This window comes from Semicossyphus pulcher, unplaced genomic scaffold (assembly GCF_022749685.1).
Source record: "Semicossyphus pulcher isolate SPU_LCO1_2020_fin unplaced genomic scaffold, fSemPul1.0.p SCAF_27, whole genome shotgun sequence".
In the NCBI taxonomy this organism is placed as follows: domain Eukaryota; kingdom Metazoa; phylum Chordata; class Actinopteri; order Labriformes; family Labridae; genus Semicossyphus; species Semicossyphus pulcher.
Window position 1 is genome coordinate 2,620,018 of NW_027211701.1, and position 19,057 is coordinate 2,639,074.

The 19,057-nt window shown below is 44.5% G+C and overlaps 3 protein-coding genes across 3 annotated transcripts in view; 1 reads left to right on the forward strand and 2 right to left on the reverse strand.

Annotated features, from left to right (window-relative positions):
* Positions 1-2,880: 2,880 nt before the first annotated feature.
* Positions 2,881-3,291, reverse strand: LOC138604907 (histone H3). The gene has a single exon (XM_069676945.1). It carries the CDS (start codon positions 3,289-3,291, stop codon positions 2,881-2,883), a length of 411 nt encoding a protein of 136 aa, XP_069533046.1.
* A 361-nt stretch (positions 3,292-3,652) lies between these two features.
* LOC138604899 (histone H2AX-like) overlaps positions 3,653-19,057 on the forward strand; it is a 135,711-nt gene continuing 120,306 nt past the window's right edge. Inside the window, exon 1 of the mRNA XM_069676935.1 lies at positions 3,653-4,032. Within this exon, the coding sequence (XP_069533036.1) occupies positions 3,653-4,032 (380 nt within the window). The remainder of the gene's footprint in view (positions 4,033-19,057) is intronic.
* On the reverse strand, positions 6,199-6,588 carry LOC138604933 (histone H2B 1/2-like). Its single transcript, XM_069676971.1, has one exon. It carries the CDS (start codon positions 6,571-6,573, stop codon positions 6,199-6,201), a length of 375 nt encoding a protein of 124 aa, XP_069533072.1. The 5' UTR covers positions 6,574-6,588.

Consider the following 19,057-nt stretch of genomic DNA (forward strand, 5'->3'; position numbering starts at 1 on the left):
TATATATATCAGAGCATTAGAGATGTATGCTGGCTTATTTCTGTTGGTAGACTTCCTGTGAGAGCTGTGGTATCTTGGAGTTGCTATGTTACAACAACAAAATTATCCACTGATGAAACTCAAGAACACCACCTTATCGAGTGCTACAGATCACAGGGAGTCTGGAGCAAACTGAAAAGTATTGGGTTAGTGTTTGATTGGGTATTGGGTTAATGTATGTTATGTTTCTGTCATGTATGTTTGTTGGAGGAAAAATTCTCAACCAAACAAAGAGAACTGTTCCCGACTATCATAAGTGTTGTTTGTTATCATTTATGGAAAACACGGGGTGTGTGTGTGTGTGTGTGTGTGTGTGTGTGTGTGTGTGTGTGTGTGTGTGTGTGTGTGTGTGTGTGTGTGTGTGTGTGTGTGTGTGTGTGTGTGACCACCATACATCAGACTGTTTTTGGCTCCGATACTGTCATGAAACAACTCCTTGCAGACCTCCGGAGGAGGAGAACTCGAGATAAGGCTCAGCGCCTCCCCTGGCACAACTTTTAAGGGACATGAACTATTATTCGCACTATCTGCACTTTTATCATGATTGACCGTATGTTTTTGTATTTATGTTTTGTACTTGATTTGTAAACTGTAACAAATGTAACTTAATCTGTAACATTTAATCTTCAATAAAAGTATTTTTTTTAAAAAGAAAAATAAGCCTCTGTAGGACATTAGTACGCAAATAGATATGTAATCAAGAGTGAATCGTTGACCTAGTATCACTGAGAGTCATTAGCACCCTCTGGAGTTGACGGGCTCACATGAACCTGACTGTGAGAGTTGTTTGGGCAGAGAATTCAACACTGCATTGAAAGTGGGTTATAGGTGGTGTCTTAGACACTTCTAGATTTCATGGTCGTGGTCGTGTGCATGCTGACTGCCTGTCATGACTTTCTCAGACATCTGAATAGATCGGAACCATTGTTGAACTTATTATCAACACCTGTGCTTTCCCCCCTGTAAGAAGTCAAAATGTCCGCTGTGAAAAAAGCCTGTTACATTAGTATTATCATTATTATTGATAGCACCTATTTTATATTCTACTATATTATAGGCCTACTAGTATTCCATATTATTGCAATTTTACATCATTTTGCTTTGTTCGTTCTCCCTTAATATTCCATATCATGCTACATTATAGACAAATGCTTACTGTAATATACCATACTGTATTTTATTGCCACTTTTATAATGCACTTTATATTGTACTACGTTATACCTTATACCCCAGAACATACTGTTTTAATTCACACTGCCTAATGTTGCTGCTATTAACCATACTTGTCACTTTATGTTGTCACTTTTGCGTACCAGCTGTATACATCTCATTCTGTTCTTATTTCTATATGTATTTGCCTTCTTGCTACTTTGTCTTTTAGCTGCTGCAGCACCCGAATTTCCCTCCTGGGGATCAATAAAGAATCATCTTTTGATAGCATAGTGAGGATTTATTTGAATCTCATGTACATTGGTGAAGACCAGCTTACATAAGCTGCAGTAGTAGACATCAGCAAGTCATCTATCACAAAGGTTCAGGTTAGTAAGCACTAGCATGTGAATTAGCTCAATACACTAACCAAGCAGTTATGAAATTGTTTTATGGTGTTCAATACAGCTGGGATTCGATCTGTGCTTGGCTCAAACATGCAATATGAAATGTGCAAGTTGTCCTTCTGTTGTGTTGAGCTAAAGTAAATATACGTATTTTGTAGCTAATTAAACAAAATTGTAGATGCCCTCAAGTTGGTAATAATAATAATAATAATAATAATAATGAAATGAAGTAAGGTTGATTTCCCCTTTTCACTGCGTACAAGCCCAAATGAATCACAAACAAATCTAATGTTAAGAGAGAGGGGGAGAGCGAGCTGTATAGAGGCCAGACAGAGGTGTTCCCTCTGATGCGGGCCATTTTACTGGCCTCTTATATTGACAATTATTCATTTCAGGCTGATTTTAAATACAATGTTTTAATCCATTAGAGGCGTACATATACTCAGGCATCCCCAGGATTCACACAGCCTCATGAAGAAAGGCCATAATAGAACACAGTATCTAAAATAGTGGAGCTTTTTCATTAGGCCTATGTTCTGTATGTTTTGTTCTGTTGTTGTTGTTGTTGTTGTTGTTGTTGTTGTTGTCCCAATTCTGTAGAATGGCAATATATTTAATAATTAATTTCAAGCAGATATCACATTTCCAATTAAAAGGCTAATAATTAAAAGACCTAATTAAGCATTTGTATTGTTTTCTCACTGCACTGACCCTGTTCTCATGAGCTACTGGCCTGGTTATCCAGACTGTCAGTTCAGACCAAACAGAGTAAAGTAGGAATCATGTCTTCAGTCAGAGTGAGGTGACAAACTGATTTACACTGAACACACACTGGTCCAGACTGCTAAACAAAAGATCACATGATGCCCGTTTTTTTCAGACACTGAATATCTGGTCAATGTCTGACTGATTATATACCTTGCCTCCAATAACGGTCAAACTTCATGTGACATATCTGCAGCCTGATAACCCTGCTTGTCCTGAAAAAAAACAGAAGATAAGGGAGAAGATTGTGGTTGAAGGTAGTGAATACTTATTACATTAAAGATACAGGAAAGATGGCGCAGAGGGATACGGTTAAATGCAGCATTTATGGACTAAGTAGATGATCACGAGGGCTCGCTGTTGTGGAAGTTCTTAGTAAATCATTTGAGCTTGTCTTAATTTCATGATCAAACTTCAACTTCTCCTAAAAACGTGAATGTAGGAATTATCTCTTCAGTAAGAGTGAGGTGGCTCTTAAAAGAGCCGTTGTGGTTCGTTCGTGCAGCAGCAGACGACAGTTTAAGCTCGCTCTCCGCGGATGCGGCGGGCCAGCTGGATGTCTTTGGGCATGATGGTGACCCTCTTGGCGTGGATGGCGCACAGGTTGGTGTCCTCAAACAGGCCGACCAGGTAAGCCTCGCTGGACTCCTGCAGAGCCATGACAGCGGAGCTCTGGAAGCGCAGGTCGGTCTTGAAGTCCTGAGCGATCTCTCTGACCAGGCGCTGGAAGGGCAGCTTGCGGATCAGCAGCTCCGTGGACTTCTGGTAGCGACGGATCTCTCTCAGAGCCACGGTACCGGGCCTATAACGGTGAGGCTTCTTCACGCCGCCGGTGGCCGGGGCGCTCTTGCGGGCAGCCTTGGTAGCCAGCTGCTTCCTGGGGGCTTTGCCTCCGGTGGATTTACGAGCGGTCTGCTTGGTTCTTGCCATCGTCTCTTCTTTCTTTGAACAAGAGAAAAGTGTAGCAGAGAGAGGAGACGCGCTGCTCTTAAACTGGAGGAGCGGCTGTGAAAGGGTGACGCTGATTCAGACCTCCGGCCCCTGATTGGTGATGGGCTGCTGCTGGAGCTCAGCCCCGCCTGGAGGAGCGACTCACCACCTCAATCTCCGCCGCTTATTGGAGGAAAAAAATTACCGAAACTGGGCGCAGCCCCCCTCTCTGCTCCGCTGGAAGCCTCTCTTCTGGTTGGTCCGGCAGGAACCCTCCCGCGCTCCGCGACTTATAAAGGAGGGTTTTGTCCGTCGGAGGCATCATTTCTCTGAGTCCCGACTCTAGAAAGCTGACTGAACCATGAGCGGAAGAGGCAAGACCACCGGTAAAGCCAGAGCTAAGGCAAAGACCCGCTCATCCCGTGCCGGGCTCCAGTTCCCAGTCGGCCGTGTTCACAGGCTGCTGCGCAAAGGTAACTATGCCCAGCGTGTGGGTGCCGGCGCCCCCGTCTACCTGGCGGCTGTGCTGGAGTATCTGACCGCTGAGATTCTCGAGTTGGCCGGAAACGCTGCCCGCGACAACAAGAAGACCCGTATCATCCCCCGTCACCTGCAGCTGGCTGTCCGCAACGACGAGGAGCTCAACAAGCTGCTGGGCGGAGTGACCATCGCTCAGGGCGGCGTGCTGCCCAACATCCAGGCTGTCCTGCTCCCCAAGAAGACCGAGAAGGCCGCCAAGAAGTAGAAACCCACAACCGACTTTAAAACACACAACGGCTCTTTTAAGAGCCACACACACCGACAATGAAGAGCAGAGTTTCTCATGTGGAAAGTACAATTTGTAATTACACCAGTCATGTTCAAAGTTAAAATACATTGAATACCATAGAATTACGTTATAAAGATTCTAAGTAATGAAACTCTCTTGTAAAAATATATATATATATATATATATATATATATATATATATGCCCAGATTGTTGTCGGCGTCTGATGACGTAGTTATACAGTCAAATAAATGATTCGTATTCCAATATGAAGATTAGAGATGGCAGCTATCTACACTGCAGTAACCCGGATCTTCAGATCTCATTCAACTGCAAGATTCTTTCAATATACTCGTTGACCAGGTCGTTCAGTTTACCCGTAACTCACTCACTCCTCAGTCTCACTCCTTCATGAAAGATGTGTGTGTAAATAGAGAAGATGAAGATTTCCAGTGTTTAAAAAGAAGCTTCTTAAATATAACTGATGAGAAAAGAATAACCCAGCTTTGTGGATACCATACAGCGTCCTGGGAGGTTATGTGAAAAATGCAAATGGATGGAATGAAATTAATTTTAACCCCAGTGCTTCTGATAACTTATCCTATATTTCATACCAAACTTTATTAATTTGATTACATTCCCAAAATGAATGAATCAGTGAATCTGTTAATCCACATTTCAAACCCCTGAAACACTCCTATCATATTTATGTATTTTATCTCTTGTACAGTATGTTCTGTAAATATTTTTATTCTGAATTAACCGCAAGTTCTCATTGACTGTAATGTCTCTTGTAATATTCCAACACTCCCTCCATCTTAAATTAATGTCATTCCTATCCAAATCGATGGGTCGATCCATAAACGTATTCTAGATAAGTTATTACCTGTTTGTGATTCATATATGGTTTCATCTAGTTCAGGTGGATGGGTTCTGGAGAGGTGAAGTCTGCCCCTCCCATTAGTTCTATTTGTCTATATATAATTATTATTATCGTTATTATTATTATTATTATTATTATTATTATTGAGCATTTCTATATTGATCCCGGTTTGGGGGTAGGAAGGGTAGAGGGAAATTGGCAGGTATTTCTATTTTTTTTTTTTTTTTTAGAAAAACATGGACACGCAGGTTTAGGCAAAATGGGTGAAGAAGTGGAGTTTGAAGACCCTATAAAGGCAGTGGGCCTTCAAGTATCTGTACTTAATGTTTTGTTGTTTGTATGTCTTTTGTTAAATGTAAGCTCGACAATCTTATTTAAACGAGTAGAAGAACCACTTAGTTTTCTGTATAAACTGTATCGAGACACCTATATGATTGTATCTAATCTCAGTGTATGGTAGTGAATTTAGGACAGGGAAATTCTGACTCCCCATCTGTATTAATCAATTCAATACAGTGTATCACATGGAATGTACATGGTTTACACAATGGTATAAAAAAACACAAGGTCTTGGTACTTTAGCCTGTTTTTGACAATGCTTGTAACTGTTTCAGAATTAATTCATTAGAAAGGAAAACAATGAATCGTGCCTGTGAGCAGTTTAAACCCAAAACATGTAGATCAACATTGTTAGCTCCTCGCTAATAGATGCTTCTTTGTCATCCAAATCCAACAATGTCAAAACCAGGTGGGAGCCCCGGACTATGAACATAAGTGAAGTAGTGATATAAAAACCTAATGTTCCTCTACAGTTGTGTTGTCTATCAGTAAGAGCATGAATACACACTGCCAGACGAATGTTAACAAATGTGTCCCAGATCACCCTGAATGTGAGTGATCTCAATGCGTCCTGAGAGATTACTAAGGACACATGGTGTAAACAAGGCCTAAGTATACTGTCAATTTCACAATGAACACATTTTATCATTTTATAACTGAAAATGTAGCACTCCATTTTAGTTATTTATGCTCTAAAGCAAGGCATGACGTGGGAAGCATACAGGAGCTGAAATATAAATTTTTGGGCAGTATGCTCTACAACAAGGAGTGCTAAATAATTTCTGTTCTGGTAGAGATACTAATGAATGACATGCAATAACGAAAGTAACAGGCTACACCACAGGACAATTGTGCTTCAGCTAAAGTAGGTGGCTCTTAAAAGAGCCGTTGTGTTTAGGTGGACAGCAAAGAGCCGTTTACTTAGAGCTAGTGTACTTGGTCACCGCCTTGGTTCCCTCAGACACGGCGTGCTTGGCCAGCTCACCGGGCAGCAGCAGGCGGACGGCGGTCTGGATCTCCCTGGAGGTGATGGTGGAGCGCTTGTTGTAGTGAGCCAGACGGGAGGCCTCACCGGCGATGCGCTCAAAGATGTCGCTCACAAAGGAGTTCATGATGCCCATGGCCTTAGAGGAGATGCCTGTGTCGGGGTGGACCTGCTTCAGGACCTTGTACACGTAGATGGCGTAGCTTTCCTTCCTGGGTCTTCTCCTCTTCTTGCCGCTCTTGGTGGCGCTCTTAGAGACCGCTTTCTTTGAGCCCTTCTTCGGCGCAGTTTTTGCTGGATCTGGCATGCTTGCAGTTTGATGCGACAACGGTAAAGGAGTCTGTGAGCCGACTGGTTTAGTAGGGACGGCATGCAAATTAATGTGTTTCATCCCCCGCCTACGATTGGTTGAGCCGGTCACTGGGTGGTGCGCTGAGTTTACTGCAGAAGTTTCTGTTAGCATGAAAAGTTGCCTCCGAGAAAGTTGAAAGTCTCGAGACCAGTAATGAATAGAGGAGGAAACTAATAAAACACGTATTTAAAATAATAATGACAAACAAAACTCATATTTCATATTCATATTACATTCAATGTAAACGAATTTACATTTTATAGAATATAACTTGTAAACAACAATTCATGCTGCTTTTGCTGCAACCTGTTATGAGTTTCTCTCACACATCAAATACTTGACGTCTTTGTAGAAGAATTAAATATTGGTGTACACATACATGTGTGTTATCCCTTTAAGTAAGTACCAAGCTGCCTGTTTGTTTATATTATATTATTGGGTCATAGTGTTTGTAATTTTATCATCAATTTCCATAAAGTATAATTTATATTTCATACAGCGATGTCAGATTCATCACAAGGGATTTCATACTGTCACTGCCATACGGCCTCCGTTTGGGTTGCTAACTCAATGTTTTGCCAATAAATTAGAGGAGATGTTTCTCCCTCTGATCAATGGGTGAGCTCTGATTTTCTACAGTTCCCCTTCCATCCACCGTCATTTGCATTTCAAGTAAAATGCACATCAGTCCTCTTTGACACGAACCTTTGGATACAAAGTCATAAACATCCAAAACCAACAGAAATCTACAACTCTGAAGGATGCTAGTTAATCAGGAATAACTAAAAAAGAAAGTGGTCAGTATGATCGATTGACAGATAACTAATTAATTTAAGATCCAGCTGTCTGTCTTTAGGAACTCATTATCTCCAAAATAGTCCTTCATTAGGTATTATTACAGAAGACCTTATTAACTAATCAGCTGGTCTGTACATTGTTTGTTATGAGTTTCTCATAATGGATCAGTAACACTAGTTTATTTTTTAATTCCAGGTAGCAACTGTAAATGAATACTCAATATGGGCAGCTCATTGTGCAAAATTGCAGATTATGTTCAGTAAACTTTCTCAACACAAATTAAACACACTAGTTTCCCTCACTGTCTTTTTAATCATATCTCCATTTAAAACACGTTTTAACAATAATGGTAAATTTTGCCTGTATGCCTCTTACGAAGCCACATCTTCATACTGACATGAGCACATTTGATGAAACATTTCATCTGTTTGCAGTAGGCCTGATCGTTGTCGATTAAAGTGAGTGCTGACATAAATCAATCTTCAAAGAGGTTGATGTTTAATATGTATCATGTTGATCTCCTTTGCGCCAGAGCCAAAAGTGCATGTTCATATCTGATTCATCACAACATACGAGAGCGACTGCACATAGAGCATGCTTAAAATCAGGACACAATATTCCGTCATAACAATGTTTCCTGATATTCTCGTGGTTACACATTGATGCATCGAAACACAAATGTATTTTCTTGGCAGCTGTTGCGTCGTTCAGATTTCAGGAAAGGACCATTACACTTATATAGGATAAACACACCTATTTATTGAAATTGTTGAGAAAATATGATGCTTGTACAAGGACCTTTTCTGTTTGGCTCACTCCAGTCAGCACGCTGTTATCTGCACTCAACCGCCCAAAAAAGGATGCCCTTTCCTAATACAATAGTAGTTTTATAGGCTATGTGATATGCAAATTAGCAGTCGCAGCTAAGCTTTATTTTATTGGTCAAAACAGTTGGAGAGAAACGACGGTTTAAACTTCGTCCTCTCTTCGTTGGTGCACGGGCAAGTCCTTGCCCCTTGGCACAAGATCCATCCAACCAGAAGGGTCCTCGAGCTGTAAGAAGACCCTCTCTACCTGCATCTACACTCATCTGTCTCAAACTCCTTGACCTTCAAAGATGTAACTTCTCTCATTGCCTGCTCTGTCTTTGTCTCCCTAATAAGGAGCTATCTTTCCTGTTATTACTTTCTGCAGTCTCGTTATCAGTGTCTCCCAGGCAACCGTGTCAACTGTGTTCAATCACAAATCTGTTCCTCAACAGGATGTCTGCCTTCACTCAAAGGTGAAGGCCTTTTTGTGTAAGCGGCCTGGCTTAAACTCTCATATGTATTAATCCATCGTAACACGGGACTAATAATTACAACCTTCACATTATTCAACAAGTCACCTCATTCTGTAGGTTTTGTGGGCATATTTACAGAGGTGCTAACACAGCGCTCAAGGGGGTACATTTTAAAGTTTTCCAACCTAACACAGCTCAGACCATTTTACATCCCCTATGCTGAGCAGAGGACTATACCTGTATCTTTGCATTAAATCTGAAAGATTTCCCTATATTCATAGTGATTAAAGCTTGGGCTTATATAGTGGGGGGCTCCAACAGCTTTACTTTCACAGTTAAATTACAGGACCAATGTAAAGCACATACCAATACATTAAGTTCAAGATAAACATTTCATTGTCTAAGCTGGAACAGTAGTTTTGGCAAGAAAGTGGAATATGGGACATCTGCTCTTTTTGCACTTGTGTGTGTCGTAGATCAGACCGGAGATGCGCTTCACTCCACCACGGCGAGCCAGACGGCGGATAGCGGGCTTGATGATTCCGTGGATGTTATTACGGAGGACTTTATGGTGACGCTTAGCGCCTCCTTTACCAAGCCCTTTCCCGCTTTTTATTTTTTTTATTATTTTTTTTTTTCAAAGACTCCGATGCCTCACAGTTATTGTATCACTCATTGACTGCTTTTTAAAGTCACTCGAGATCATTTTCTGTCGAAGCACGACTTTCGCTGTAGTTTTCCATATTGTGGTGTTTATCACACACATGACGAGCCAAAAAAGGCGCCTCTCATTGTCAGTTATTGATTCAGTAAATAATCCATACACGACAGCTTTGAAATCATTAATCACGTTAAAACCCATGCTGGCCATTTTTAACCTCACCTGTTGAGTGCGGTGGCAGTGGAGCAGCAGGTGTTCTACACCTCGTCCTCATCACAGTGAATCATGGGACACTTTTTTGTTGTGACGAAGCAGCTCCACTGAACCACCGCCCTCACAGGAAGTCTGTTCACAGAGATCAGCCACGCTCTGTCACGGAGACTCTCACTAAATATTTTGTCTTGGATATTTTTATTGATCTGATTGCATTCACTGGGACGTACATTTTTATATTCAATTAAGCCTCCATTTGTCATGAGTTTCTAGTTTAGTTCTGGTTGTCTTGTATTTTGGTGTTCAGTTATTATTTCTTGTTTTACCTCATCACCTTGTCATGAATTCTCATCGTTTAGTTTTGTATTTAGTTTATTCTGTGTTCTTGTCAATTTAGTCTTGTTAAGTTAAGTATTCCACTTGTGTCACTTTGGTTCGATCATTTCCTGTTTTACTTTGTCACCTTGTCTTGTGGTCCACTTCCTGCCTTTGTGTTTCCCACTTGTTCTATTTCATCCCTGCTGACCTCCAGAGGCGGTGCTTAAAGCACTGAATATTCCCTTCGCGCATGCGCAGTTCGAGTATGTATACCAACAATGTCACTAGTGACCCCTGGATGACCCGAGAAAGGTTATATTTTCCGGTGACGTCCAGGGTTCTGTTCCTTTTTTTCTTCTCGCGTGCAGTTTGCATGTACTCCAGAGCATTAGCCGAAGCTAATCGTATGAAACTTACTAAGAAAAGGAATAACAACTTGGATTACTCAATAACAGTTGCTAGTAGCCTTGGGACCGTGTCGGTCAGAGCAATGAAGTGTTTCGCCCTCCAAGGGCTGCGACGGCCGTCTAGCCCTCTTCGGGAAACGGTTTGTTTGTTTTCTTTGTTTGTACCTGACACCGGTGTGGTGGCCTACACTCCCCTCCACGGATGTAAGGTACGTGTGTTTGCTTAATGAAATTCCTGGCAAATGGCTATGTTTCGCTGAAGCTAATTAGCCAAAGTTAAGTTGTGTTACAACCCTCGACGGTGAAGTCAGCTTTGTGCTTCCCGCTCCCGGTAACGGTGGGTATTTTGTTTATACTCTATAAGCCTCTGCGGTTTAGGCGGCGTGCTCATCTCTTCCTCCCGCTGAGGGTACGTATTATTACCCTAGCCAGCCGTGGCTTCACAGTGCTGGGTGAACGGGTGCATTATTTTTGTTCTTGCTAAATTTACTGCAATCTCCGCCGGTGTAGGCGACGTACGTGCCATCTTCTCCTGGCTTACAGTGCCGGAATTGCTTGGTTAGCCACAGCTAGCCGGTTACAGTGTACCGTTAGCTACTCTCTAACCCTAGATTATAATGAGAGGCTAAATTTCCTGTGGCATCCGCGCTAAGGCTGACTGGAATTAAACGTGCGTAAAGTTAAAGGAGCAATAACATAAACCTCTGCTGTTGTAGGCGGCGTCCGCACCCCCTTCCCTCAGCTTACTGTTATATTTGTCTAGTTCACGGTCGCATCTGAACCGACATCCAATCACTCCCACCTGTGCTGTTCAGGCGGCGTTTTACGCCCCCCTTCCCTCAGCTTAGGTAGCATCCGCCACACAATGGATGACTGTCATTATTGTGCTGGCTGCGGGGCTTCTCTTCAGGCTGATGATGGCCATGACCTCTGCCCGATGTGCCTCGGCCCTGACCACCTGCGAGAGGCTCTCTCAGAGAACCCATGCATGAACTGCAGTGATGACCAGAGGGACAGCGTCTCCCTAGCCTCTGAACCGGGCTGAAAGCGCCTTCTTCAGGCGCAGGCGGGCCTCCACTGCATTTGCTGTTCCCCCCTCCGAGAAATAGCTTAGGGAGCTACATGCCTGTTGGAGAGATACTGGGGCTCACTCCCGCCTGTCAGCTGATGGTCGAGCCCTGGCTGCCATGCATGATGCTGCAAGAGTGGGTCTTGATGGGATGCCAGCTGTGGAGCCTACCATCGCATCCCTCATTGTGTCTCCAGACGAGGCACTGCGGCCAGCTGTCAGGTGCCCTTGACGTCAGTGTTGGGTCACGGATGATCTCCTCACCAGGGCTTATAATGCCGGAGCGCGTGCCGGCCGCATCGGCAACTCATTGGCTCACCTCATGTTTGCCCTCTCTGCTTCACTGCACGGGGGCAGAGTCGAGGCTTCCTCCATCAGCCTCAGCGATGCATCTTTGCAGGCTTTTGCTTTGATGTCAAGGGAACTTGGAAGGATGATGTCCTTCCTGGTTCAAACTTGCCGCCAGGTATGGCTCGCTCAGTCACCCCTGACGGAGGCTTGTAGCAGTGCCCCCAGGAGCATTCCAGTGGCACCGGGGGAGCTGTTTGGTTCAGCAGCGCTAGAGGCGCTGGAGCGAACAGTTCAAGCTCGACAGACTAGGCAGCAGCTTTCGAGCCTCAGTAGAAGCATGCCTCCCCCCAGGCCTAGGGGCCCCTCGTCTGCCCCTCGAGCCCAACCACCACCACCACGGACTCAGAGGCCGGCCAGGGACTTTCGTGCCGGGGACTTTCGGGGCACTGGCCACTTGTCCCATAGACCACCTCGGGCCCCGGATCCTATCCGCCGCCCCTCCAGGGCTTCTAGGTGCCGGGGTGGCCGAGACTGAGGTCTCGGGGCCGGCTGTTGGGTATTTTTCCCACCAGCAGCTCAGGTATTGGGCTGCTCACTCTTCGGACCCCTGGGTGGTTTCCACCTTAACCCACGGGTACAAGATACAGTTCCGGTTCAGGCGGCTTTGCATATCAAGGCCGCCACTGGCAGTTCAGGGTACTCCCATTTAGGCTCTCCCGGTCTCCGAGAGTGTTCACCAGGTGTATGACGGCAGCTCTGGCACCTCTACAGTCTAAGGGCATGAAGATTCTGCCGTATCTGGACGACTGGCCGATCTGTGCCCCATCTCAGGCTCAGGCAGTCCGGGACACAGCTCATCTTCTCTCCCATGTTGCCAAGCTGGGCCTCAGGGTGAACCTGGATAAAAGTTGTTTAAACCCCTCCCAGACCACGACCTTCATCGGTGTTGCCTTGGACACGACAACCTTGAGGGAATGTCCTTCCCCTCACCGTGTGGACGACATTCTGCGCCTCCTTCTATCTTTTCAGAGGGGCAGGTTACTGCCCTATGTCACTTTCTCCTAGATGCTCCTAGTGTCACAGCAATGCATCCTGGCCCTGGCACCGTGGAGGGACAGGTCTTACATGTCCAGGGGCATCCCTATGGGCTCAGGCCTGTCCCGACGGAAGGTTGTCACCACAGATGCCTGCCCCTCAGGATGGGGTTCAGTGTGGCAAAGCAGGATAGCTCAGGGACAGTGGTCGGGGCGACACTGCACCGAGCACATAAATGTACTAGAGCTGAGAGCTGTGCATCTCACTCTCCAGCACTTCCTGCCTTACCTGAGTGGAAGGCATGTGCTCATACGGTCGGACAACACCTCGACAGTCTTCCATATCAACCATCAGGGCGGAACCAAGTCTGCACAGCTGCTGCAGGTATCCCAGGACCTCCTGACTTGGGAACCCCCCAGTCTGGCCAGCCTGCGGGCAATGTACTTACCGAGAGATCAGAATCAGCTTGCCGATTCCCTCTCCCGTCACAAGCCTCCACCCGGGGAGTGGCGCCTCCACCCAGAAGTGGCGCACACAATCTGGGGCCTCTTCGGCCGAGCAGAGGTGGATCTCTTTGCCTCAGAGATGTCGACCCACTGCCCCCTCTGGTTTTCCCTGGCAGAGGCAACCAGCCCCCTGGGCCAAGACGCACTGGCCTGAAGGTCTTCTGTATGCTTTTTCCGCCGCTTCCTCTGATTTGGCCAACACTTCAGAGAGTACTTCAAGAGGTTCTAAGGATGTTACTAGTGGCCCCATTCTGGCCAGCAAGGACATGGTTCCCTCTGCTGCACAGACTCTGTTGCAACACGCCGTGGTGCCTCCCCAAACGGATAGACCTGCTGTCTCAACTGGGTGGTCGGATCTGGCATCCCAACCCTCAGCGTCTCAAACTGTGGGTTTGGCCACTGGAGGGCCCGATCCGCTGCTGAGCAGCTGCGTGGACCATGTCAGGCAGACCATCATGAACACCAGAGCACCATCCACCCGTCTGCAGTATGACAACAGGTGGAAACTTTTCTCTGACTGGTGTATCGGCCGGAGGGAAGACCCAGTCCTCTACTCTGTGCCTACTGTCCTGGAGTTCCTACAGTCCCTCCTGGATGATGGGCAGTCTCCTTCTACTCTTAGAGTGTATGTGGCGGCAATATCATGTAGACACACTAGAATCGACAATGGCACAGTAGGGGGTCACAATCTAGTGTCACTCTTTCTTAGGGGGGCTCGAAGGTTGCATCCCCCGAGAGTTCCAAGAACTCCACCATGAGACCTACCTCTGGTGCTGGACGCCCTTTGCCAGCCTCCTTTTGAGCCCTTGGCACGGGCAGAATTGAAGTGGGTGTCATGTAAGACCGCATTCCTACTGGCCATTATTTCAGCTAAGCACGTCAGCGAGTTACACGCCCTGTCAGTAAGTACCTCATGCCTGAGGTGGAATTCGGTCGGTTCAGGTGTCACTCTGTGGTCGAACACAGCATTCCTTCCGAAAGTGCTGGCACGTTCACACCTCAACCAGCCTTAACGGCTGGCACAGTTTAGCCCCCCACCAGGAAAAGGCAGAGACAAGCCGGAACTGCTGTGCCCAGTCCAGTCCCTGAGAGCCTATATTGCAGCTACCGCTGGCATTCGGCAGTCAGAGCAGCTTTTTCTCTGCCATGGCGGCCCTAATAAGGGTTACGCTCTCTCAAAACAGCACCTCTCCCACTGGATTGTGGATGTGATTGGGCATGCATATGGGACTAGTAATCGTCCCCTGCCACCCAGCGTCAACTGCCACTCTACTAGCAACGTTTCCACGTCGTGGGCTGCCCTGAGGGAAGTACCCCTGGAAGCTATATGTGCCGCTGCCTCATGGGCATCGCCGAACACATTCTCCAGGTTCTACAGTGTAAATGTGGCCACTCCCCATCCACTGGGGGTGAACCTCCTGCCGAAGTCCTACAATCCTGCTCAATGAGGTAGGTAAGCAGGAGGATTCCTTGTGACTTTGCTAGTATAAGTCATTCAGTGCTTTAAGCACCGCCTCTGGCGGTCAGCAGGGATGAAATGAATGAATCTGCATCCCGCAAGAAGATTCTGTAGGAACAGAACCCTGGCCGTCACCGGAAAATATAACCGGGTCATCCAGGGGTCACTAGTGACATTGTTGGTATACATACTCGAACTGCGCATGTGCGAAGGGAATATTCAGTGCTTTAAGCATGGCCTCTGACGGTGATTCGGGATTCATAGAACCATAGTTACATCTGTAACTTTAGTTTGATTATGTGCCTTGCCCTGATTGTTTTCACCTGCCCCTTGATTGTCTCAGCTGTGTCTGATTAGCCTCACCTCCTAAGTTTATTTAGCCTCTTTGCTCCTTGTCTCGGTGGTGGTTCATTGTCTTTGGCTGTGTCCGAAACCACATACTAACGTACTGCCTACTACATACTCAAACAGTATGTACTGCATACTTCCTACTAACCTGACTATTAGGATGCCATTCGCATCATACTCAGAGCCGTCTTCTCCGTATCACGTGACTTAATCGTTTACGTATGTCCGGTCTGTTCTCCGGTCCATCTCCGCCATAGTAGAAGCTGAATAGCCGCAATGCACTTTGGGGTGGTTGAGTACAACCAGTGAGCTCCCGTCTCATACTCAAACATCCGGGCAGATCTAGTATACATCCGGGCATTTCTCACATACACAAAATTGCATACTATGAGATGGGAATGCACGACATACTCAATTTTACATCACGGTTAGTATGATTAGTATGATTAGTATGATAGTATGCGGTTTCGGACACACTCTTTGTCTGTGAAAACCCTACTTATGTCTTCCTGTGTTTGCCTATGTATTATTTAGGATTTTGAAATACCCGGCTCGTTGTGTTTTCGCCTGTTTTTGTTGGATCTTCAGTTGGATTTTTGTTTTATTAAATCATTTACGTCTGCATCAGGGTCCTCAACTTTTTGGGAACAATGAACCTTGACACCATTAACATTATCATTAATCACTTTATATGTATCTTTGGTGGATGAGCCAGTCCAATTTATGTTTAGATATTTAAATGTAGTCATAAAATCACCAAAAATCAACTTATAATATGGGACATTACTTCTGGCTCTTGCATTTAATTTATTCCAAAGCTTTTTGTTTCCACCAGACCATGCAGCACCTTTACTCAGTGCATTAGTCACATTTTTAATAAAAGTGATTTTCAATAGGATATTAAGGTCAGGTGATCCCAAACCTCCATGTTCTTTACTTTTATACATTAACAATCTTTTGTTGACTTCACGATTTGTTCCCCAAATAAGTTTAGCGCAGAGTTTGTTGAGGGTCATGGTTGTTTTGGAGGTCAGTGGAAACACAGTCGATAAAAATAAAAGTTTTGACACCAGGTGGGTTTTAACTATGTTTACACGATCTTTATAACAGGTGTTTTTATTTTCCCATTTCTGCACCTCCTCTTTAATCTCACTTTCTTTCTTACTCCAGTTTAATTGGCAGCAGTCCTTTCCATCCAGCCAAATACCAAGAACTTTAATTTCTTTCTTTACATGAATATTAATATTCTTCTTATTTTGTTCTGACCAGATCCACACGGCTTCACTTTTATCCTGGTTTAATTTGGCAAAATGATAAAACGTGTCACATAGTACACCGTTCCTAAAACCCGTATTAAACACTGAAGTTAAGAGGTCGGTGATGTCATCACAGGCCAGTTTATAAAACTCAGCGGACAGGCCGTCTGGACCTGGAGACTTACTGCTGTTTAACTGGTTGATGGCTGTGACGACTTCATCTCTCCTAAAATCACCTGACAGTGCAGTAAAGGTACACGGATCATAGGGCGTGATTACGTCTAAAACGGAACTGATGGCGTCATCATCGGGAGCTATTCTCCCATACATGGAGGAGCAGCTCTCGGCGACGGCACATCGTTTCTCCCTCTCATTAAAACACAGTTTTCCACTGAGATCTTTGACACATTTAATGAAGCTGCCGCTTGTTTTGTTCTGACTGACAGAGACAGTGTGAGTAACATTTCCCCTGTCATCACTTCCAATTAGCTTCTGCATATTAAATAATAACTCCGTATTTATTAGGTCTATTTGACTCTTCAGTTCACTCAACATATCATCCTCTAGTTCTGTACGATGTTTATTACATTTCAGCTCTATCTTTTTATATTATCATTATACTCAATGTTTTTAATCCTACTTAACTCGCGACATTTGAAATGAAAAAAATCTTTAACTCTGCTTTTCATTAATTCCCACAGTTCAATATCGGATCTTACAAGAACTCTTAAATCTATTATTTTACTCATTTCGATTTTTAATTCATTCAATAGGTCAGTATTATTTAAGAGCCACACACCTTTTACTCAAAGAGTGACTTTCTGTTCTTATTTTTTTCATATTTAATATACCTGCTTGAAGTGTTATTTTCAGCACACTGTTTTTATCTTCACATCAGTCCGATGAACAAACAAACCACAGCTTCACAATCATTTTCTAATGTTAATTTCTGACGTTACGAACACCAGGCCTGATTATTTCTTTAATCGTTGACACTTTCTAACTGTGTCAAAGTTTGATTCATGGATGCGTTTCCTTCTGCCAGTTTTATTCTTAGATTTCCCATGAGTGTTTTTGTGGCATAAGCAGGAATGTTTAAAAGGGGACACGTGTTGTCTTTCATTCTTAAAGACTTTTAAAAAGTTACTTTAACATTTTGTCATATCAATATTTTTCCCCTCAAAGAGAAATACCTTCTGTCTTTGAACAATCGCGACGTTTTAATTTACGTGACATTTATCATAATCAATCGTGATTAGAAAATATATTTCCTGATTTGTGAGGACTGTAACACAATGATCCATTACTTTTAGTATGTTTGTACGTTCAGGAAGTAACATTCAGCTGTAGTTGACCTTTGTACTGAAATCAAAGCTCATACGGTTTATGATTTGTGTATAGTTGATATAATGCAGTTATTTTAACAAAATGTAAATCTAATTCCATAGACCAGGGGTTCCCAAACTTTTCCATGCCAAGGCCCCCCAAACAGCATTAGCTTCTGGCTGGGGACCCCCAAACCCACAGACAACAGAGAGTGGGACAGCGTAGATTTTTTTGGCAGCATCCTCACCAAGCAATTCTTGGACAATGTCTTTGGTAGCTGGTAGAATCAAATCCTCTCCAATTGTGTGAGGTTTTTTAGCACGAGCAATGTGGTATGAGGCTAAAAATGATGCCTTCAGGGCCCGCTCGGGCACGGTAGCTTGCTGTGTGAATGCAGCAGATTGCCTGACCAAATGCTCTTCTTTACGTCTGAAGAAGTCTACTGTTTTATCGGCCTCTGCCGGATGTTTTTGCATCAAGTGACACTGAAGTTCCGAAGGTTTTAAACACTCGTTTGAGAGGGTCTCCAGACAGAGGACGCATTTTGGGCAATCATGGCCATTTTTCTGTATTGCTGTAAAGCCATACTTAATGTATGCTGCCTCATGAGAGTGAGTTCTGCTGAGTTCTTAGGTTTTTTTGCAGCAAAGTCCTCCATGGCAGGGCTGTTGGTCTGCTCCTTCGGTCTATTTGTTATCAAAAACCTGTCCATTTTGTGCTAGCTAGCTACACGCAAGCTTGAGGAGCAGAGCAGCTTGATAACAATCGCCAGGTCTACACAGATTATGACGTCGTCATGCCGAATTTGCAGCTGAATTTGAGAATCCGAGATTAAGGCGGTTTACGTGTTGTACGGTTCAGGACAAATGGTTATTAAAAAAAAAAAAAAAATGTTTTTCCTTTTTTTTCCTCCAATTTTCTGAGGCCCCCCTAGCGCCCCCTGGCGGCCCCCACTTTGAAAACCACTGCCATAGACATAGTCTTCTTGTTGTCGCGGGCAGCATTTACGGCAAACTCCAGGATCTCAGCGGTCAAGTACTCCAGCACAGCCGCCAGGTAGACGGGGGCGCCGGCACCCACACGCTCGGCATAGTTACCTTTGCGTAGCAGCCTGTGAACACGGCCGACTGGGAACTGGAGCCCGGCATGGGAGGAGCGGGTCTTTGCCTTAGCTCTGGCTTTACCGGTGGACTTTTATTGAAAACAACACAGATTAAGTTACATTAGTTTACAGTTTGCTATCAAGTACAATACATAAATACAAAAAAAACATACAGTCAAAACAAAGTGCAGATAGTGCGAAAAATAGTTTGTTTTCCTTAAAGGTTCAGAATGTGCCAGGGGAGGCGCTGAGCCTTATCTAGAGTTCTCCTCCTCCGGAGGTCTGCAAGTATTGTTTCACGACAGTTTTGGAGCCAACAAAAGTCTGATGTATGGTGGTCAAACATCTTGTTTTCCATAAATGATAAC